Source organism: Bos taurus, chromosome 1, assembly GCF_002263795.3.
Source record: "Bos taurus isolate L1 Dominette 01449 registration number 42190680 breed Hereford chromosome 1, ARS-UCD2.0, whole genome shotgun sequence".
NCBI classification, from domain to species: domain Eukaryota; kingdom Metazoa; phylum Chordata; class Mammalia; order Artiodactyla; family Bovidae; genus Bos; species Bos taurus.
The window spans coordinates 64,015,192-64,036,254 of NC_037328.1; the positions used below are offsets into that span (position 1 = coordinate 64,015,192).

General features: G+C 44.1%; 1 protein-coding gene across 3 annotated transcripts in view; it reads right to left on the reverse strand.

The window, feature by feature from the left end:
* Nucleotides 1–3,948: 3,948 nt before the first annotated feature.
* B4GALT4 (beta-1,4-galactosyltransferase 4) overlaps nucleotides 3,949–21,063 on the reverse strand; it is a 30,894-nt gene continuing 13,779 nt past the window's right edge. For 2 of the 3 annotated variants that reach the window (XM_005201292.5, XM_059878603.1), the window contains 5 exons: nucleotides 19,078–19,310; nucleotides 16,524–16,711; nucleotides 9,124–9,246; nucleotides 6,612–6,716; nucleotides 3,950–4,859 (listed from right to left, as the gene is read on the reverse strand). In XM_005201292.5, the coding sequence (XP_005201349.1) occupies nucleotides 4,727–4,859; nucleotides 6,612–6,716; nucleotides 9,124–9,246; nucleotides 16,524–16,711; nucleotides 19,078–19,310 (782 nt within the window). In that variant the 3' untranslated portion in view covers nucleotides 3,950–4,726. Of the gene's footprint in view, nucleotides 4,860–6,611; nucleotides 6,717–9,123; nucleotides 9,247–16,523; nucleotides 16,712–19,077; nucleotides 19,311–21,063 lie in introns of all 3 variants that reach the window. The other variant, NM_001038078.2, reaches the window with a different exon arrangement.

Below are 21,063 nucleotides of genomic sequence, written 5' to 3' on the forward strand. Positions count from 1 at the left end.
AATCCCTGGTCAGAGAAAAAAGATCTCACAGGCCATGTGGCACGGCTTAAAAAAAAAAGAATAAGAGGGGTCCAGATGGAGATAATATTGTGTAAAGGGACCTCCACATCCTCTTCTACCCTACTTCTCTTGACTCAAGAGCATCAATAAAGTTTGTGTAAAAATGTTATAAACCATAAAGCACTACAAAAAGGAGTGGTAGTATAAGTGAGAAAAAAACCAATAAAAACTTTTATAGCAGTTCATTCTCCATGTTAAGTACTTGTGGTGTCCAAACAGACTGCACCCATATAATCCCCAGCAAGTGCAGTAGTCTTATCTACAAAACTCAGAAAGCTTGGCCTCTTTGTGGCAAATGACAACAAAGGGCAGGCAACTGGGGAGGCTGGGCTCCTCTGAGGCCAACCTTCCCGGCAGAGCAAGCGGGCAGCCACACGCCTCCTGTGTCATGGGCTCCAGCCCCTGGTGCAGGTACAGAGGCAGAGTGGGAAAAGAAAGGTCTTAAAAAACTATCTTCCACCACAAGAACGTTCATAGCGAGTCCTTCAAATGACCTGCATGCTATCTTGGTTGAAAGAATTACCTGAAGAACACCAATAGGCATGGGATGGTGGTTTCCAACCTTTAAAAAAATGCAGATGCCTTGTTAATAGCAGAAAATACATAGGGAGTTTCCTCGTTGTACCTATTGTATTTTGTTTCCATGGGCTGAGAAATTGTTCTCAGTTGGGATCCTCAAATTCCTTGCGTGCACCATTCTCTTCCTTTACCTTCCCCAGCCAAGACCAGGGACCCACAGCCTCCAAACTGGAGGGCCCTAACATAGGCAGCTGGCAATTACAAAGGTTCAGCCTGCACAAGATTATAATTGAGAAATCATTAACAGATACAAACTACTATAAATGAAACAGATAAGCAACAAAGATTTACTGTATTGCATAAGATACCTGTATCTTGTAATAACGCATAATGAATATAATCTGAAAAAAAAAAAAAAAAAAAACCTTGCTGTACACCTGAAACTAACACAATATTGTAAATCAACTATACTTCAGTTTTTAAAAATCAGTATGGAATGCTAGAGGAAGATTCTTCAGAAGAGACAAGAGGGTATGGGGGGAATAAAACCATTATTACAATATTTCTTTTCTAAATAAAGAAAAAACACAGCTTTTACTCTTCCCTACTGGGTTAAAGGTAAGCCAGGCCAGCCCGAGGTAAACCTGTCATGTCCACAGAATGCACTTTCCTTTCAAATTCTTCTTCTCCACTTGGGTGGTGGTGTTTGTTGTTTAGTCGCTAAGTTGTATCCCACTTTTTGCAACCCCATGGACTGTAGCCTGCCAGGCTCCTCTGCTGATGGGATTTTCCCAGGCAAGAATACTGGAGTGGGTTGCCATTTCCTCTTCCAGGGGATCCTCCTGACCCAGGGATTGAACCTGTGTCTCCCTCATTGGCAGGCGGATGCTTTCCCACTGAGCCACCAGGGAAGCCCACCCGGGTGCTGCCTGCTGTCTTTACTGGAAGCCCCCGGTCCTCCTACGCCCTCCTTCACCTTACTTGGGAAGGATATTATTTACACTAACTGGCTGGCACACTTCATGTAGAAGTTTAACAACTAAGTGTCATAATATGATGATGGATTGAGAAACCCTCGGGCACAGGTGCGTAACACGTGCTCAAGAACACCAACATCTACACTATTTGTGCCCATTGTCCTAGGTGAACAAAATATTCTTATTTGTGTTCTGAGCCAGCATCCATCTCCAATTACCTTCCTTAGATGTTCCTCCCACACCGCGACCCCTCTCCCAGGAAGCTCAGCAGTACCAAATCAGTGCCACGGCCCCACCCTCCTTCCAAAATCAAAGGCCTCAGGAGCCGTGGGCTCTGGCTGTAGCCCTTCCCATCCTCTCACCAACCAGGTGTGCGCCTGAGGCAGCCCTTCTGTGCCCATCAGTGATCACAAGCAAACATGGGAGGATGAAGACAAAAACACGATGCAGCCCAGGAACCCAGGCGCAGAGGCACCTGCACAGGCCTGGAGCTGCTCACAAGGAGGATGTCTGCATAACAGCCCAGAGTGACAGAAGGCTGAAGACAGGAGGGAGACAGGACTGAGTCTCACCTGTTTGCTTTTAAGCAGCAGGATTACTCACATGAATACATCTGAAGGCCTCAAACTGGAACCAAGGAGGACCTATGGGGCCTTCCCGGAAGAAACCCACCTCCATTTCCTCCACCTGCCTCTTGTGTGTACAGAAATTATAGCCTCCGAGGTCTCCCCTGAGTTCCAAAGAGAAAATTTAATCAGAGAAGTGAAGAACTGCAGACAGAATGGGAGGGGAACAAAAGATAAAATTATAAGAGTTTAGCTATTAAAAGAAGTCAAGGAGTTTTAGTTCCTCCTCAAGCACTATATAGATAATATTCTGAACCATGTCCTTTGAGCTGTTTTGCAGATACTGAAACCCACCAGGTGGAAGCAGTTAACTCTATGCTGCCCACAAACACCTAGACACCCGATGTGTTGGAACCAGAAGGTTGATGATGCTGACTCCTGATTACTTTACCAACAACCAGTCAGAAGGATGTCCATGAGCTGATCACACACTGCAACCCCTCTCTCTCATCCTGTCTTTAAAAACTTTTCCCTAAAAGTGTTTGAGCAAGGTGAAAAGACAGCCTTCAGAATGGGAGAAAATAATAGCAAATGAAGAAACTGACAAAGAATTAATCTCAAAAATATACAAGCAGCTCATGCAGCTCAAGACCAGAAAAATAAAAGACCCAATCAAAAAATGGGCCAAAGAACTAAACAGACATTTCTCCAGAGAAGACATACAGATGGCTAACAAATACATGAAAAGATGCTCAGCATCACTCATTATCAGAGAAATGCAAATCAAAACCACAATAAGGTACCATTCCATGCCAGTCAGAATGGCTACTATCCAAAAGTCTACACACAATAAATGCTGGAGAGGGTGTGGGGACAAGGGAACCCTCTTACACTGTTGGTGGGAATGCAAAGTAGTACAGCCACTATAGAGAACAGTGTGGAGATTCCTTTAAAAACTGGAAATAGAACTGCCATACAACCCAGCAATCCCACTGCTGGGCATACATACAGAAGAAACCAGAATTGAAAGAGACACATATACTCCAATGTTCATCGCAGCACTGTTTATAATAGCCAGGACATGGAAGCAACCTAGATGTCCATCAGCAGACGAATGGATAAGAAAGCTGTGGTACATATACACAATGGAATATTACTCAGCTATTAAAAAGAATGCATTTGAATCCATTCTAATGAGGTGGATGAAACTGGAGCCTATTATACAAAGTGAAGTAAGTCAGAAAGAAAAACACCAATACAGATATTAACACATATATATGGAATTTAGAAAGATGGTAACAATGACCCTATATGTGAGACAGCAAATGAGACACAGATGTAAAGAACAGATTTTTGGACTGTGTGGGAGAAGGCGAGGGTGGGATGATTTGAGAGAATAGCATTGAAACATGTATATTACCATATGTGACACAGATCGCCAGTCCAGGTTTGATGCATGAGACAGAGCGCTCAGGGCCGGTGCACTGGGACAACCCTGAGGGATGGGATGGGGAGGGAGCGGGGAGGGGATTTCAGGATGGGGGACACGTGTACACCCATGGCTGATTCATGTCAGTGTATGGCAAAAACCACTACAATATTGTAAAGTAGTTAGCCTCCAATTAAAATAAATAAATTAATTTTTTTTAAAGTGTTTTAACTTCTTAGGCACTAGCTGCCTGGATTCCCTTGCTTGGTGCCCACAATAAGTGCTTCACCACAGACTGTTTTCAGTAGACTGGCTGTACCGCATGTGAGAAAACACACCCAAGTTTGGTTTGGTAACAAAAGAACAGTTTAAAAAAAAAACAAGAATGAACAACCAAAGCTTCTTCATATTTTACTACAGAGGTATTTCCAATGTATTATTAGTTAATATGCAATTTGTAAACTGCTACATCATACCCTACACGTACAAAATGATTTTACAAAAATGCCCTAAAAACTAGTAGATAAAATGTGTTCTCTGCCGAGCTGGGACTGGAAGGGGTGCCTGGGCAGGGGGCGCCTGACGCAGGGCCACAGCGCAGCCGCCCTCTGCCTGACGTGGTCCTTCTGCCACCTCTTCAGCCCCAAGTTCATGGCATCTTGATTCTTCACCTTTCTCTCCTCTTCTTCAGCCTTCCTCTCACGTGGGACCCGCCTCTTCACAGACAACCACGCAGGATAAATGAGTAACAGAAACTTATCTTTAACCCCTTCCCCCTGGGACGAGAAGAATTCTGATTCTCTGGGACATTCAGCATCTTATTTCCCATGGCCTTTTTCATTCCAGAATATATGTATCACTTCAAACAGAAATACATCTTCTCCAATCAGAGTTCTCAAGTAGCCTTCATGGTATCTTTCGAGTGGTCCTTTCATAGTTAGTCCCAAGTTATCTACAGTACCGTAGTTAACCTTCATGATCAAAACAACTAACAAAGCTGTCTTCTACAATTGTTTTACATTCCACATCACCAGGAACTCTGCTAAGAAAATACCAAAGAGGGAAAATCAGCTCAAAGATCGGCCACAAGTTCTTAATGTGTGCTACTAGGGGAAGTCTCTAGATTACTGCAATCAAATATTCAGTCCCTCCAAATGTCACCAGAAGAGCCAGGGTCATGGATCAGACCAGAAATCCACTGTGATGTTGACATATAAAGGATTGTAATTCACAGAGAGTAATTTATAACCACAGCTGCTCAACCCATCTGTTCTCCAGACACGTGACACCTGATGTAAGAGATTCATCCTAAAGATAAAAAGAACAAACATGAATGATAAGAATGTAACATCTACTTCCATTGCTTTTTGCCTTGCCATAAAGTTTGGCAAAGGCATCTTTCTAAATTATTGCACCTGCTGGGCTTCCAACTGTAAAAGAAGTTAAGTTTTCTCATCTAAGGTTACAGACACCAACAACAGCCATGTGTTCCCGTGGAAGACCCCATGGAAGACCCTGAGAACCAATGATGAGAATAATCCTGCACGTGGTGAGCCCTGGTCTATAGAACAGAAGACTGTACAATGATACATGTCATCCACTGCTGACAGGCCCTTGGATAAGCTTCAGGGAATCTATGAATCCTCAGACATAGCACCCAAAAGAACTGGTTTATCTGCCAGGATTCCTTGGCGAAAGAGTTAATTCCCAGGGCAGAAACACAGGATGAACCTAAAACAGCTCATCACACCAGAGCAAAGGGAAAGAAGCTCTCAAAACAACTAGAGCTCTGTCAAAGGATTCAGGAACAGCTAGGAAAAGATAACATTTGCCAAAAACAATCCAAGCATCAAAAAGAATATTAACTACATTCAGAAGGATGTAGGTAGCATACACTCATCATTTTGAAATGATAAACCAATGCTAATTTTTTCCCTTTATTCCACGATGTGAAAATTCCATCAGAAAAATGACCTGGCTTGTTCAAATAACTTACAATGGGGAAAAAAAGGAAGGGGGTACCTACAAATTAAAAGTAATTTCACAGAGATCATTCAAACGTAATGTGCCAACCTTGTCTAGAATCCTGACCTGAATAAACCAACTGTTTAAAAAAATTTTTAAGCATTTATGAGATAATCAGGGAAATCTGAACATTAATTGGACATCTGATAACAGTAAAGAAGTACTGCTGATTTTATTTTAGGTATGACAATGGTGGCTTCCAAGGTGGCACAGTGGTAAAGAATCCGCCTACCAAAGCAGGAGACATGGGTTCAATCCCTGGATTGAGAAGATCTCCTGGAGTAGGAAATGGCAACCCAGTCCAGTGTTCTTGCCAGGAAAATCCCAAGGACACAGGAGCCTGGCAGGCTGCAGTCCATGGGGTCGCAAAGCTGCTGCTGCTGCTAAGTCACTGCAGTCGTGTCCAACTCTGCAACCCCATAGACGGCAGCCCACCAGGCTCCCCCATCCCTGGGATTCTCCAGGCAAGAACACTGGAGGGGGTTGCCATTTCCTTCTCCAATGCATGAAGGTGAAAAGTGAAAGTGAAGTCGCTCAGTCGTGTCCGACTCCTAGTGACCCCAGGGACTGCAGCCTACCAGGCTCCTCTGTCCTTGGGATTTTCCAGGCAAGAAAGTGGGGTGCCATCGCCTTCTCCGGGGGTTGCAAAGAGTCAGACACAACTGAGCATGCACGCACATGATAATGGTACTGCAATTCTTTTTTTAAATACTTCATTTTAAGGATACATATTGAATTATTTACACATGAAATGCTGTGATATCTGATTTGCTTCTAAAGAATCCAGTGGGTGAGGAAAAGAAAGTGAGAGAAAAAAAAGAGGCTATGAATTGATAACTGTTGAAACCGGGTATGGGATATGTCTATGTGAGAATTCAATAGACTATTCCCTTTGCTTTTGGGTCTGTTAGAAAAATTACCTTAAGAAAAAGCTCTGAACAAAATAAACTGGTTTATCTGATCAAATATGGCATAGGACTATGGACTGAAGAGATTAAACAGGTAGGCTGTCAGGCATGTGACTCCAGGACTTACCGTCCTATATTCACCTCATTGCCTTGGTCTCTCTTGTGGAAGATCATAGTATATTTACCCACTTCAGGCAGTGGCCGGGTTATTTTCATTCTATGAAGTTCAACCCTGGAAAAATAACAGAGGTGTTTAAAGAAAAATTCTATTCCACTTATCTGCCACTAGGTACTTAAGAAAAAAGTCACTTGCAAAAATTTATATACATGTGCCCATAGAAAGTTATGACCAACCTAGACAGCATATTCAAAAGCAGAGACATACTTTGCCAACAAAGGTCCATCTAGTCAAGGCTATGGTTTTTCCAGTGGTCATGTATGGATGTGAGAGTTGGACTGTGAAGAAAGCTGAGCGCCGAAGAATTGATGCTTTTGAACTGTGGTGTTGGAGAAGACTCTTGAAAGTCCCTTGGACTGCAAGGAGATCAACCAGTCCATCCTAAAGCAGATCAGTCCTGGGTGTTCATTGGAAGGACTGATGCTGAAGTTGAAACTCCAGTACTTTGGCCACCTCATGCGAAGAGTTGACTCACTGGAAAAGACTCTGATGCTGGGAGGGATTGGGAGCAGGAGGAGAAGGGGATGGTAGAAGATGAGATGGCTGGATGGCATCACCGACTCGATTGACGTGAGTTTGGGTGAACTCCGGGAGTTGGTGATGAACAGGGAGGCCTAGTGTGCTGCGATTCATGTGGTCGCAAAGAGGTGGACACGACTGAGTGACTGAACTGAACTGAACTGACACATATATCTTGATTCTTTTGGTATTTTAAAAAAAGAATTTTCTTATGTTGAACCTCAGACAATAAATTCATAAAAGAACCACACTTAACATTTACTAATGAGGTGCAAAGATGTATCAATACACAGTTTGTTGTTTTCCAAAAACAGCTGAGAAAATACATCTTTAAAAGGCCAAGTCTCTCAGGATCCCTAATTTACTTAGTGTTTTATTTTTTAGGGAAAGTACAACTGCTAAAGGTCACAAACCTAGATTCAAATCTAGACTTTATTATTTACAACCTTGGGGAAGTCAGTTCATTATTCCAGGCCTGGGTTTCCTCAACCAAAGAGCAATGGGACACACAGTTGATCTGACAGGCTCAAAGAAGACAGTCCATGTGGAAGATCCTTTGCAAAACCTAATGTACTCTATAAGCATAAAGAGGGTGGTGCCTGTTGCACAGGTGAGTAAATAAGTAGTAAAGAAATTTCCACAAAATTTTTATGCTCAAATCAGTTGGTTTATTCACAGCATTAGTCAAGAACCACTCTGGAGGCTATGATGTTGAAAACAAACTTGGGGGCTCCCTTTTACATTGAAGCCAAAGAGCAACAGGAATAGCAGAGTGAAGATCCATCACCAATATAAAATTCTACTAACCATCCCACCTGGGAAGTAAAAAGGAGCTGGGGAATATGATGGATACGTTGACTGAGCCCTTGCTATTCCTGCCCTGCAATCTAGCAGGCATCTTCTGTCCACTTCATAAGCCACAGACAGCCACGCAGGCTGCTGATGGGCTGGGCCATGAAGTACGCCGCCCATCACTACAGCCCTTCCTAGGCAGCCTTTGGCCAGAGAGATCTGTTCCCTCCTGCCAAAAACACTGGAGAGATTCTCAGCCTAGACTTGGGAACAAAACCAACCTGGAGCCATGGCTTCCTCATGCTGAAGCAATGGAAAAGCAAAGGAAAACTTCTGGAAGGCACACATCTATTAATTCAGAACCCCAGCTGAGAAGTTTACTTTCTAAGAGGCAACAATAGGAGGATGGGGCAGGGTTGGGTGTGGGGGTCTCCCTAACAGAAAGACCTTGTTAATACAAGTCTGAATATACTGCCCCCAGGCTCTTGAAAAAAATTACTTAATTCTGGGAGTTAGGGATACCCATAACTATCTGGCCATGAAACCCAAGTTCAGGAAAAGGGGCTGAGAGAGGAGACCAGGCATATTCCTTGTGAATCCTCCAGAGTTGCAAAGAGTCCAAGAGAATCTGAGGTCATGCCAGCAGCTCTGGGTTATGCCAGCAGCTGCTCCCACAGAGCGTGGGAGAGGGCATCCTGGTTTGCTCCAGGGTGTGCGACAGGCACTCCCTGCTGTGCACAACACTGGGAACTGCCAGTGTCACCTGGGGTCTGAGAGAAGGCAGAGGCTTAGAACAGACCTCTGGCCACTTTCCTCGGATTGTAGCTTTACAGACACTCTAGTCTGGGACTTTCCGTTCACTGGGGAGACCCTATCTCAGTAGCTAGGACCTGCTGCCAAGTCCACAGACACCTCCATCAACACTCCTGGACCGCAGACATCCATAAGCCAGAACCGGACCACCCTCTGTCATCTCTGAACTGCCAGTGGCAAAGAGCAATTTGAGCCCCCTTGTTCACCCCCCTCCCCGCCCTCTGCCACCCCTCTAGGACAAGTTCAAGCCTCATGACCTGCTGGCCTGGCATCCACAGGAACCACACACAACTACGGCTAGCAGACCCCGTGAAGGGGACCTGTCTCTGTTGTTCACCTGAGTCTGAGGTCATCGTCTTCGCCTCCCCATCCCCAGTAGTTGTTAGAGAATCCATTCACCTTGAAAAATTGCTCTCGACTTAGGGCAGTAACACCCCCAAAATATCCACTGTAACGTAACCTGAAAGAGAGGAGAGAGAAGGCAAGAAGGTTAGCACGAAGTCCTTTTGTTCTCTACAGCCGATCCAGACTTCGCGGGGCGGGCGTATTCCAGGGACACTGAAGACTGTGCTCTCTCACCCGTCCACTCCTGCTCCAGAGCCACCTCCCCACACTCCTGGCCTTCCAACCTCTGTCCAGACAGGCTCGCTAATCAAGGTGCCACCCACCTTCGGTTGTTCATGGTTGTGTGCAGAGGTCTACACAGGTACCTGTGCATGTACATTGTAACATCAGACCTGGATGACAGACCTCATCTCATGTGTAAATCCAGTAAACAGTGGTGTGCCAAACAGTTGTGGGTTAAGAAGAAATGTAAGGCTGGGTCCAGGTTAGGCATTAAATTTTGCGAAGGACAGGGAAGCCTGGCGTGCTACAGTCCATGGGGCTGCAAAGAGTCAGACATGACCGAGCGACTAAACAACCACAACAACATGAGTGAACAACAAAACGGTTTTCACTTTTACTTTTTTAGCGAGTTGGGTGGAGGGCAAGAGACAGGTCCTGAACACACTTTGTATGCAAACCTCCACTTTTACGCAAATCTCCATCTCAGAGCCTGTCTCCTGGAGAACCCGACAGACCTTAATAACCCCGAGGGCTCCAGCATGGGCAGCTAGGTAGATGATAATGCCTGTCACAAAAACAGGGTATACACACCAATAATTAGGTTTTGAGAAGGAAACAAATTATGGTTTGGATAAGCTGAATTTGACGTTCTCATGGGGCTTCTGCCAGTGGGAAAAAGGATACAGGATCCAAGTTCAATACACAAGAGTACTTATAGGGATAGCTTCGGAAATAAGCTGTCGAGAGGTGGTACCTGAGGGCACAAGAGTAGCAAAAGTTGCCTGAAGACAATGCAATAAGTGAAGAGAGAAGAGTAAAGAGGGCGGAGCTATGGGGATACCAACAAGGAAAAGGGAAAGAACAGAGGCACTGGCCAGAGAGCACGTTCCACTCATTTAGGACTAATGCGAATCTGAGAAATAGAGACATCCCTCAGAACACGGAAACCATTTAGAAACGCAGATGAAGGCAGCTTAACAACTTGGATGTTATCGAATAAGAGAAGGTGAATATATGGAGGATTTCTTACTTTAATTAACGTCAGTTCAAAGTATTCCAGGACCAATGAAATAGTTCTGCTTTTCCAGATAAGAAGGAAAACCAAAAGGAAAGATCAGTCACCATGTAGGCCAGCAGTCCCCAATCTTTTTGGCACCAGGGACCAGTTTCATGGAAGAATTTTTCCATGGACAGTGCAGGGGGTGAGAGAAGGATGGTTTGGGGATGATTCAAGGGGTCGAGAAGAGTCGGACACGACTGAGCAACTTCACTTTCACTTTTCACTTTCATGCATTAGAGAAGGAAATGGCAACCCACTCCAGTGTTCTTGCCTGGAGAATCCCAGGGACGGAGGAGCCTGGTTGGCTGCCGTCTACGGGGTCGCACAGAGTTCGACACGACTGAAGCGACTTAGCAGCAGCAGCAGCAGCAGTAGCAAGTGCATTACATTTATTGTGCACTTGTTACTAATTATTATTATATCAGCTCCACCTCAGATCATCAGGCATTAGATCCCAGCGGTTAGGGACCCCTGATGTTGACACCTGCCACCTAACAGATGAAGTCCCAAAAGTTAATTTGTAGCTCAGCTGTTTGTTTCTATGCTCTGAGTACAGATGGGGTGGACCCTGCTTAACCCACAATGGAAACAGATTTACTTATATACCTCCAACCTAAAACAAACAAAAAGAACAAAGTGCTCAGAAGACAGGTGTTATTGACCAAGACATCGACTACAGTGACTTGTTGCCTTGTGAATGGACACTGTTTGGCTGGGAAGGGATTCCTAAACTACCTAAAGAGCAGCTTCATCAGGACCCTGAGTGGAATCACTGCTCAGGCATAACCTGCAGAGCACCAACAAGCAGTCACCAGGAGGGAACAGCACTGATGACTTGGAGTCATCTATTAAGTAACTATTATCCACTGGGTGCAAAGCAGCTGGCTAAACACTGGAATAAGTGGGCCCAGCCTCACACGGTTGACAGTCCAACAAGAGAGGTGACTCTTCTCGGGGTTCTGAGGAAGGCGACAACAACATCAGGGCAAGTGGGCCTGGAAGGATTCAGAGAGGCAGAAAAATGGGGGGAACTCCTGGTAATCAGGGGCTTCCCTGGTGGCTCAGATGGTAAAGAATCTGCCTGCAGTGCGGGAGATGGGGTTCAATCCCTGGATCAGGAAAATCCCCTGAAGAAGGGAATGGCTACCCACTCCCATATTCCTGCCTGAAGAATTCCATGGACAGAAGAGCCTGCAGGGCTACAGTTCACAGGATCGCGAAGAGTCAGACACGACTGAGTAACAGCTGATGACCCAAGCTCCATTAGGAAAAGCAGAGAGGGAGAAAAGTACAGGCTGTCTGAGGAGAACCTAGAGACCTGTTCAGCTGTAGGAGGAGACCAGCCGGAAAGGGAGGTTCAAGAATTATCAGTTTCTCAGTTGCCTCTTAGGTGCCAAATATCTACATGTTTATTGTTCATTGCTCCTGGTTTTTCTTCTTACCTAGAAAAGCATAAAATACTTGATTGGCCCAGAGATAGTTTTACTTATTTTTAAAGGCCCAAGGGTGGGGAAAATGCAGTCATAAAATAACAGTAGCGTCCTTGTAGAAAGCAGGAAGGTATCAAAAGAATTCTTAGCAACAAAATGTCCCACGGCCTAGAAGAGATCTTTATCACTGACATAATCACGGGGAGAAACAAGATTTATCTCTATCTTCACAGAAACTGAGATAACTGAGACAAGTTACTTAAACTTCTTCCCTCTGCATGTGTGTAAAGTAAAAACATTTCTTGCACTTCTCTTTGTACTCAACAGACAGTTGTGACAACATTGTGCTGATTTAAGCTCTGTGGTGCAAGGACACACAGTTAAAACCGGGGGGCAGACACTTCAGTTCAGTTCAGTTCAGTCGCTCAGTCGTGCCTGACTCTTTGTGACCCCATGAATCGCAGCACGCCAGGCCTCCCTGTCCATCACCAACTCCCGGAGTTCACATCTTGATTATCTGGGTCGTGAAGATCTTTTTTGTACAGTTCTTCTGTGTATTCTTGCCATCTCTTCTTAATATCTTCTGCTTCTGTTCGGTCCATACCATTTCTGTCCTTTATTGAGCCCATCTTGCATGAAATGTTCCCTTGGTATCTCTAATTTTCTTGAAGAAATCTCTAGTCTTTCCCATTCTGTTGTTTTCCTCTATTTCTTTACATTGATTGCTGAAGAAGGCTTTCTTATCTCTTCTTGCTATTCTTTGAAACTCTGCATTCAGATGCTTTTATCTTTCCTTTTCTCCTTTGCTTTTCGCTTCTCTTCTTTTTACAGCTATTTGTAAGGCCTCCCCAGACAGCCATTTTGCTTTTTGCATTTCTTTTCCATGGGGATGGTCTTGATCCCTGTCTCCTGTACAATGTCACGAACCTTATTCCATAGTTCATCAGGCACTCTATCTATTAGATCTAGGCCCTTAAATCTATTTCTCATTTCCACTATATAATCATAAGGGATTTGATTTAGGTCATACCTGAATGGTCTAGTGCTTTCCCCTACTTTCTTCAATTTAAGTCTGAATTTGGCAATAAGGAGTTCATGATCTGAGCCACAGTCAGCTCCTGGTCTTGTTTTTGCTGACTGTATAGAGCTTCTCCATCTTTGGCTGCAAAGAATATAATCAATCTGATTTCGGTGTTGACCATCTGGTGATGTCCATGTATAGAGTCTGGAGAAGGGAATGGCAAACCACTTCAGTATTCTTGCCTTGAGAACCCCATGAACAGTATGAAAAGGCAAAATGATAGGATACTGAAAGAGGAACTCCCCAGGTCAGTAGGTGCCCAAGATGCTACTGGAGATCAGTGGAGAAATAACTCCAGAAAGAATGAAGGGATGGAGCCAAAGCAAAAACAATACCCAGCTGTGGATGTGACTGGTGATAGAAGCAAGGTCTGATGCTGTAAAGAGCAATATTGCATAGGAACCTGGAATGTCAGGTCCATGAATCAAGGCAAATTGGAAGTGGTCAAACAAGAGATGGCAAGAGTGAATGTCGACGTTCTAGGAATCAGCAAACTAAAATGGACTGGAATGGGTGAATTTAACTCAGATGACCATTATATCTACTACTGCGGGCAAGAATCCCTCAGAAGAAATGGAGTAGCCATCATGGTCAACAAAAGAGTCTGAAACACAGTTGGATGCAACCTCAAAAACGACAGAATGATCTCTGTTCATTTCCAAGGCAAACCATTCAATATCACAGTAATCCAAGTCTATGCCCCAACCAGTAATGCTGAAGAAGCTGAAGTTGAACAGTTCTATGAAGACCTACAAGACCTTTTAGAACTAACACCCAAAAAAGATGTCCTTTTCATTATAGGGGACTGGAATGCAAAAGTAGGAAGTCAAGAAACACCTGGAGTAACAGGCATATTTGGCCTTGGAATACGGAATGAAGCAGGGCAAAGACTAATAGTGTTTTGCCAAGAAAATGCACTGGTCATAACAAACACCCTCTTCCAACAACACAAGAGAAGACTCTATACATGGGCAGACACTTAGTTGCCTGCAACTGACTGCACCTGCCCCAACTAGAGAGATTAGAATACGAAATACATTAGAACTCTGATCTGCAAATAAGACTCTCAGCTTCTACAAGAAGGTCATAGATTTAGCTCCCAGCTTCTTGCATCCAGATCAAAAGAGGAGACAGATTCAACCACATGATTTACATTAGGAAAACTGTCAGTTATTCAAGGAAGACAAAGACTGCCAGATATCTAGTTATAAAAGAAACATTTGGCCAATTGCCATAGCGAGTTAAAACAGCAAGATTCATAAGGGGTTGTTTTTAGATTGTGTGGCATCTGATAAAACCCACGATCATCATACCAAAGTTATACTCCAGATCGGTTCCCAGCAGGAATGCCCAAGAGCTCATTTTCTTAAGGTGCAGCTTAAAGCAGAGATAAAATCTAGAATCCTAACAGAAGGGCTGTCCTTGAAACAATTCAGTGTATCCATAATCCAAAAACAAACAAAAGAACAATCCTGTGTGACTATAATTTCTTACCACAGTGTTTAGAAAGACTGGGCAAGGGGACATTATTATCCATGTCAAGGGTCTGAAGTACAGTATTCTGTATTGTAAAGAGTGACATCTTACTACCAGTAAGTGAGCAGTTAATTGCCATGCTTCTGAAAATACCAAGGTACCCGGATATGATATACTGCTTTCTTCAACGCAGAGGTGGCTCAGAGACCAGACACCAAAACCTCCAGAAAATGATCAAGTTTCCCAAAAGAAAAAACCCTGGGGTTCTCTTCCAGACCTTCCCCTGCCCTCTTGCCCAAGTGTCCCTGGAGCCTGGAGGCAGGAGTGGGCGTCTGCCCTCATCTTCTCCCCTCCTGCCTGGCTCCATCCCGCACACCAAAGGCCAGCTGAATTCTCCTGTCATTCTCCGGTTCTAACCATGCATCAGCAGCACTCTGATACCTTCCACAGGAACTCCAAACACCTTATGAGACTGGATAAGGCCTGCCTAATCTGGCCCCTGCCCACTCTCGTCTCTAGCCTCTCCTCCTTCCACCATCCCAGACATTCATTCTCCAGCACTAACGAGCCACCCGCCTTTCCTCCAAACCTGTGCCACATTCTCTCTTGCTTCCATGTCCTGGAACTCTGCTGGGAAGCTCCCATTGATTCCACAAGATAAAGGTGCCACGTTTCCTGAACAACAGCGTTAAACCCTTCCCAGGGTGTTTCTTAAAGACAGTGTGCTCTCACCCACTGCAGTTTATTCCAGGTATTTGTTTATATCCCACACTTCACACAGGGACTGGATTTACAGTCTGTCAGTTCAGTTCAGTCACTCAGTCGCGTCCCACTGTTTGAGACCCCATGGACTGCAGCACTCCAGGCTTCCCTGTCCATCAGCAACTCCCAGAGCTTACTCAAACTCATGTCCATTAAGTCAGTGATGCCATGCAACCATCTCATCCTCTGTCTGTACAGTCTTACCTGAGGCAAAAATTCCCTGCAGTCAGTGTTACTCCTGGAAAACTCTTAAACAGTCCAAAGTGAGAAACCTACATACTAAGAACAACATGGAAACCAAGACCAAGGAAGGTGTCAAGAGATTGTGCTCACTTTCTGGAGTAGACCCTGGTGGAATTTCCCTTATTATTTTATAGCTGTCTGTTCCTCTGCCTCACCACTCCCATATTCTCCCCCTCATTAACAAGCACTTCTTGTTGAATTTGCACAAGAGAAGTGCAGAGCTGACACAGCTCCACTCTAGATGCCCGTCTCCCCACACACACCAGGAAGCACTGTGAGGGCAGGCACTCTCCCTTCTTCAGACTGGTCTCCTGGCCCCAGCATAGTAAGCACTCCATATATGAGCATATATGACAGGAAGGGCTTGGGGCAGGCTGACAGGTAAGTGTGCACACTTATAAGTGAACATGCAGGTTCACTTTTGGAAAAGCTTCCTGCTCACTATTTCCTCTCGGTTGTTTTCAAGAGGAACTTATTAATAAACTAGGACTGAAAAGCACCTATGGCTCTCCTGAGGGGGGGCGTGGGGTGGGGAATGGAAGCAGAAATGACGGTACCTTGCTCTTCCCACAGTGGTTTTAAGAGAAAGGGACTTGTCCCGGGCGTCCCGGCTCCCGGGCAGACCACTCGATGGACATGCCCCTCCCAGGCTCCCCCTGGACTCTAGAAAGATGCCACAGTCTGGAAAGAGACATCACAGGCTCACAAAAGAGGCCTAAAAGGGGACCTGGAGGCTCCGTCTCTTTGCCTCCCAGAGACAGAAGTCAGGGACAGATAGATGAGTTACTGTAGCCCTACTCAGCATGGGAGCGTGTAGCAAAGTTCTACCAGGCGGGCCCTGCAGGCAAGTCTGGCCACCATGTGCAGTGTTTAGATGATTTTCCCTCTCCTGTTCTCTCCCCCTTTATCTCTGTGATCTCCTGCCAAGGCATTTGTAGGACTTTTTCCTAATAAGAAAAAAAAATCTAATTTCTCTAATTCCTGTTTTAAACTTTGAAGGCGCTGTCATGGACCATTCTTCCTATTTCTCATTTTCCACAGACAGTATGTCTCCACAGCCTTGATGACCACAGGCCAAGCATCCTGACCCCAGCCAGCCATGAGCAGAGCCACCTTACCTGTACCCTGTGCTGTTCCTGCCAACCACCAGATGCCTGGGCTGATCCTCACACCTGTAAAGGTTCAAATCGTTCTCAGGCACCAGGTCCACATCGTGGAATATGAAACAGTCCCAAATTTCATCCTTGAGAGCTTCTATATAGCCCACATTCAGGAGTTTGGCGCGATTAAACTTCTTACTTCCAGCCTGTAGATATGGAAATTACAACTTGAAAAGCTCCTAAGACAAGATTTCACACTGTGTCCCTCTTCATTTCACATGCAGGAGTGGGTATTATTCTCTAACGCATAAGAATATACACATGACATGAAAATCTGACACAGTAGATTGAATTAACAATAACAGACCCTTTGTGTTTTTCTTTATGCTTCATACATACTTATATTCCATAACTAAAAGCACCTTAAAATGAAAGACTGCTGTTTAATGGGTTTAGAGTTTGTTTTGCAGGAAAAAAGATTAGTTGAGATCAGTTGCACAATAATATGAATTTACTTAACACTGGGCTGCCGTCTATAGGGTCGCACAGAGTCGGACACGACTGACGCGACTTAGCAGCAGCACTGAACTGTATAATAAAAATGGTTAAGATGGTATATTTTATGTTATGTGTGTTTTATAACAATTTTTTTAAAAAACCATAGTTATTTAAAGTTTTTACTAATAAAGAAACTCAAAAAATCTTTAAACATACCTTTATTTATTCCATGTAAAACTAAAAAACCTTTCTTATATACTAGTCATGACAAGTAGTATCACTGCCTCACTTGTTTAACTCTCAGCTAATCCCAATCATACCCCATGTAACAGATCTACACTAAGCTCCCCAGAAATATAGCTGGCCAGAAAGGATCAAAAAATCTTAACCTAGGGACTTCTCTGCTGATCTGATGGTTAAAACTCTGAGCTTCCACTGCAGGGGGGTTGGGTTCAATCCCTGGTTAGAGAATTAAGATCCCACATGCCTCACAGTGAGGTCCACAAAAAAAAAAAAAAAAAGGAAAAGAAATCTTGATATATAAATAGAGAGGTTTACTGCTAATATTCCTAAGCTACTTAAAAGTCTCATGGAATCATTGTGAAAGAATCCTGTTTTAACAGTTAATGGCAGATGCTAATCCTTGCAGTGGCCTGACAGAGGGGATTCATTACCAGGTAAGAAAAGAACATAAATCAACCAGTAACATAATCAAAGCTACAGTATTAAAAAAAAATTTACACTAGTAATTTTTTCATGGCTATTTGAATCAAATTCCTTAAGAATAGATTCCAGTTCAGTAAACAGTTTATCATAACAAAAGTACAGGCAATTCTCAAAACTCACCACAGCACTTCCCTGAAAAGAATAACATAAAGCATATTTTTCTACTCATAAAAATATTATATGCTGGGGGCTGCTGTCTTGAGTAAGAACTCTGAATGACTAACAGTGTTAAAAACAAAAATAATGACAAGCCAGTGTAACAGTTAATTTTTTTTCAAATCCCCACAAAATGGGCATAAATGTTATATATATATATATATATATATATATATATATATCTCACATCAATTTCTAAGAGCCCCAGTTTATTACAATGTATATACTGCAGAATAACATCTTCTGATCTATCAAAAGTTTTCCTAAGACAAATGTTACCAGTTTTAACTGATAGTAGGCATGTAGTTAATTATTTTCCTTGTATTCAATGGAGGAAGAAATAGCAACCCACTCCAGTATTCTTACCTGGAAAATTCCAGGGACAGAGGAGCCTGGTGGGCTACAGTCCATGGGGTCACAAAGAGTCAGACACAACTGAGCACTTGCCTTCATAGCATTTGTAAGGATTTGAGGGGGAATTATTTGGATGGCCCAGCATAATTTTGAAAAGATAGCCATAAAAAAGATATTTAAGTTGATGTCTTATTTTTCTTTCAATATATGTTAAAACCAAATAGAGGCATCTTAAATCACCTGCTTCATTTAGAGCAAAACTCTTCAAAAGCAGCCTACACTTATACTTACTGTGTTCCTACTAACTCAAGCTTCTGGAAGTCACAAAACTGAATCAAAAAAGTGAAAACTAAACGTAATGTTTTATGTAATAGATAGTGGCAAAGTTAAAGGCAGAAAGGTAGAGAGAGTTATAGAATTTCATGGTGATTAGCACACAGCAGTCGACTCCTCTGTCTAGATCCCCATCAAAGAGCCAAGCTCAATAATAAAGCACGGTTCTAACATCTCACCGTGTAGTGCAGAGCAAACGCAGAAGGCAATGTAAGGTCAATACCAGGGGAATATCTCAGGGCAGTCAATGGCTAACATGGAAGAGCTCACAAAAGAAAACAGGCTTCCTCCAGAGGTTCACTAAAGAGCCAGTCAAATTTCCCAGCACTTATCCCATTATTCCAAACTCTGGGACACGAAACTCCTTTACTCCTTTCAAGGACAAATCAGTTAAGAGACCTCACCTTTGATGATGGTTAGACGCTCTTTTACCCAAGACAGACAAACAGCCACAAAGAGAGGGGAGTCTGGAGGGCAGAGGCCTCGTCCACCCCCCCAGACTCACCTGGTGGATGACGTAGATGCCATAGTCCAGCTGCTGCCTCTGCAAGAAGGGGTGAAGGTGCTCCAGCAGGTACAGCAGGTGCTTCTCCCTATGCCGGTGAGGGATGAGGATGGCAACTCGCTGCAAAGCCCTGCACTCCTCAGGGTGATACCGGCCTCTGTGCACCTTGGGGTTCTTTGCCTGGACTTCCTCCAGAGTGAGATCTGGCTTGAACACGAGTTTGGTCTGGCCTTCTACAATAAACACAGGACACAGGAACTAACAGGGGCAAGCTTATCACGTGTTGATGGGCTTGCAGGAGCCAGTACTTTGAACACTGCCTGGCACACCATAAGCACTATTGTAAAGCCTCCTTTGGTCACAAAATATAATCACAGAACCACAGAATCTATGACTCAGGTTATTGGCTGCAAAAAAAAAGCAAATGACATACAAAAGTAGTCCCCTGTGGCAGAGGAACCAGTTCTGGTTCTATGATTCATTCGTACTAGGAAATATACTCTGTCCTGATGACCCTGGTGAAGAGCAGAGATCAGGGGCAGACTAAATAACTTCAAATTTGCTCTAATCTCTTTTCCTTCTCAAAATTCCAAAGGGGGGGAAAAAAAAATAACAGGAAGCCTCACCCTTGGAATGAATGAATACATGAATGAATAAATAAATCCAACTTTTTGGTTGTCATTAAAAAAAATTCCAAAGGAGGGTGAAGTCTCCTAAAAATCAAGGGCATTCCAGGACTTCCCTGGTGGTCCGGTGGTTAAGAGTCCACTTGCCAATGCAGGGGTTCGATAACTAGATTAGGAAGATTCCACAGAGGCAACTAAGCCCATAAGCTACAACTACTGAAGCCCGTGCACCTAGAGCCCACGTTCTGCAACAAGAGAAGCCATCACAGTGAGAAGCCCTCACGCTGCAACTAGAGAGTAGGTCCCTGCTTGCTGCAACTAGAGAAAGCCTGCATGCAGCAACAAAGACCCAGAACAGCCAAAAATAATTTTTTAAAAATTAAAAGCATTCCATGGAATCAAGCTCATGGACAAGACCCTTTTCCCTAAGGTCCTTCCCTAAGCTCTTGAGAGTTCTACTAACTCCCTGAAGGTAAACAGTGAAAGGCAACAGAAACTAGCCTCCCTCCCTAACTCAACAATAACAGGTATGTGCAACACTGTAAGAACCCTCCCATTGTTTCACAAGACAGATATCCCCAATGGGGCATCTGCTCAGCAAGTCTGGACACAGCCTGACTGGATGAAACCCAAGACCATTCACGGTAACCAATCTCACACAGAGCTTTAAAGAGACAGCTGAAGGCACTGACCCTCCCCTCAGCTCTGAATGAACAGGAAATACCGACCAGTAAGGGAGGAGGCAGAGCTCTGGTTAGGGAACAGAGCCACACATTTTAACTCTCCTCGTATCCTGGTCAGGCTATAAAATCTCAAGATGCTTGCAACTGCACTATCCTCTTCTGAGCAAAGCAGTCGCCCGCTTTTCCTGTGTATGTCACTGTGCCTCGCTCCATGTGACCTTCCTCTACCCCGGCCATGGCTGCTTAAACCAGGCTCTAGTGTCTGTGACATGGCCAAAAGGCAATTGCACCAAGAGCAGGTAACTGCTTCCAGCCACCTAGAGAAAATAAGTGACCTACAAGACCCTTTTCAGAAGGGTCTGCACGTGAGACAGGGTCAGCAGGCAGTAATGCCCTAAAAACAAATAGTAAGAAAAGCAGTTATAAGGAAAAGCAAGCTACCAGAGCTGCTGGGAGACGATGGGATGGATGGCTGCTGCGATGTTTTCCTACGTAGCCTGTTCATAAATCCCATCATCTGGGCTAACTGGACCATGTCTCAGTTCCTGGCCCCTGAGAGAACACCAAGCAACAGGTTCAATGAAAACCAGTCCCCCTGGCCACTCTCTCATGGTCACAACTTTCAATGCACCTAATCTTGGGTACCTGGTTCCACTTGCTCTAGCATTCTCCCTTAG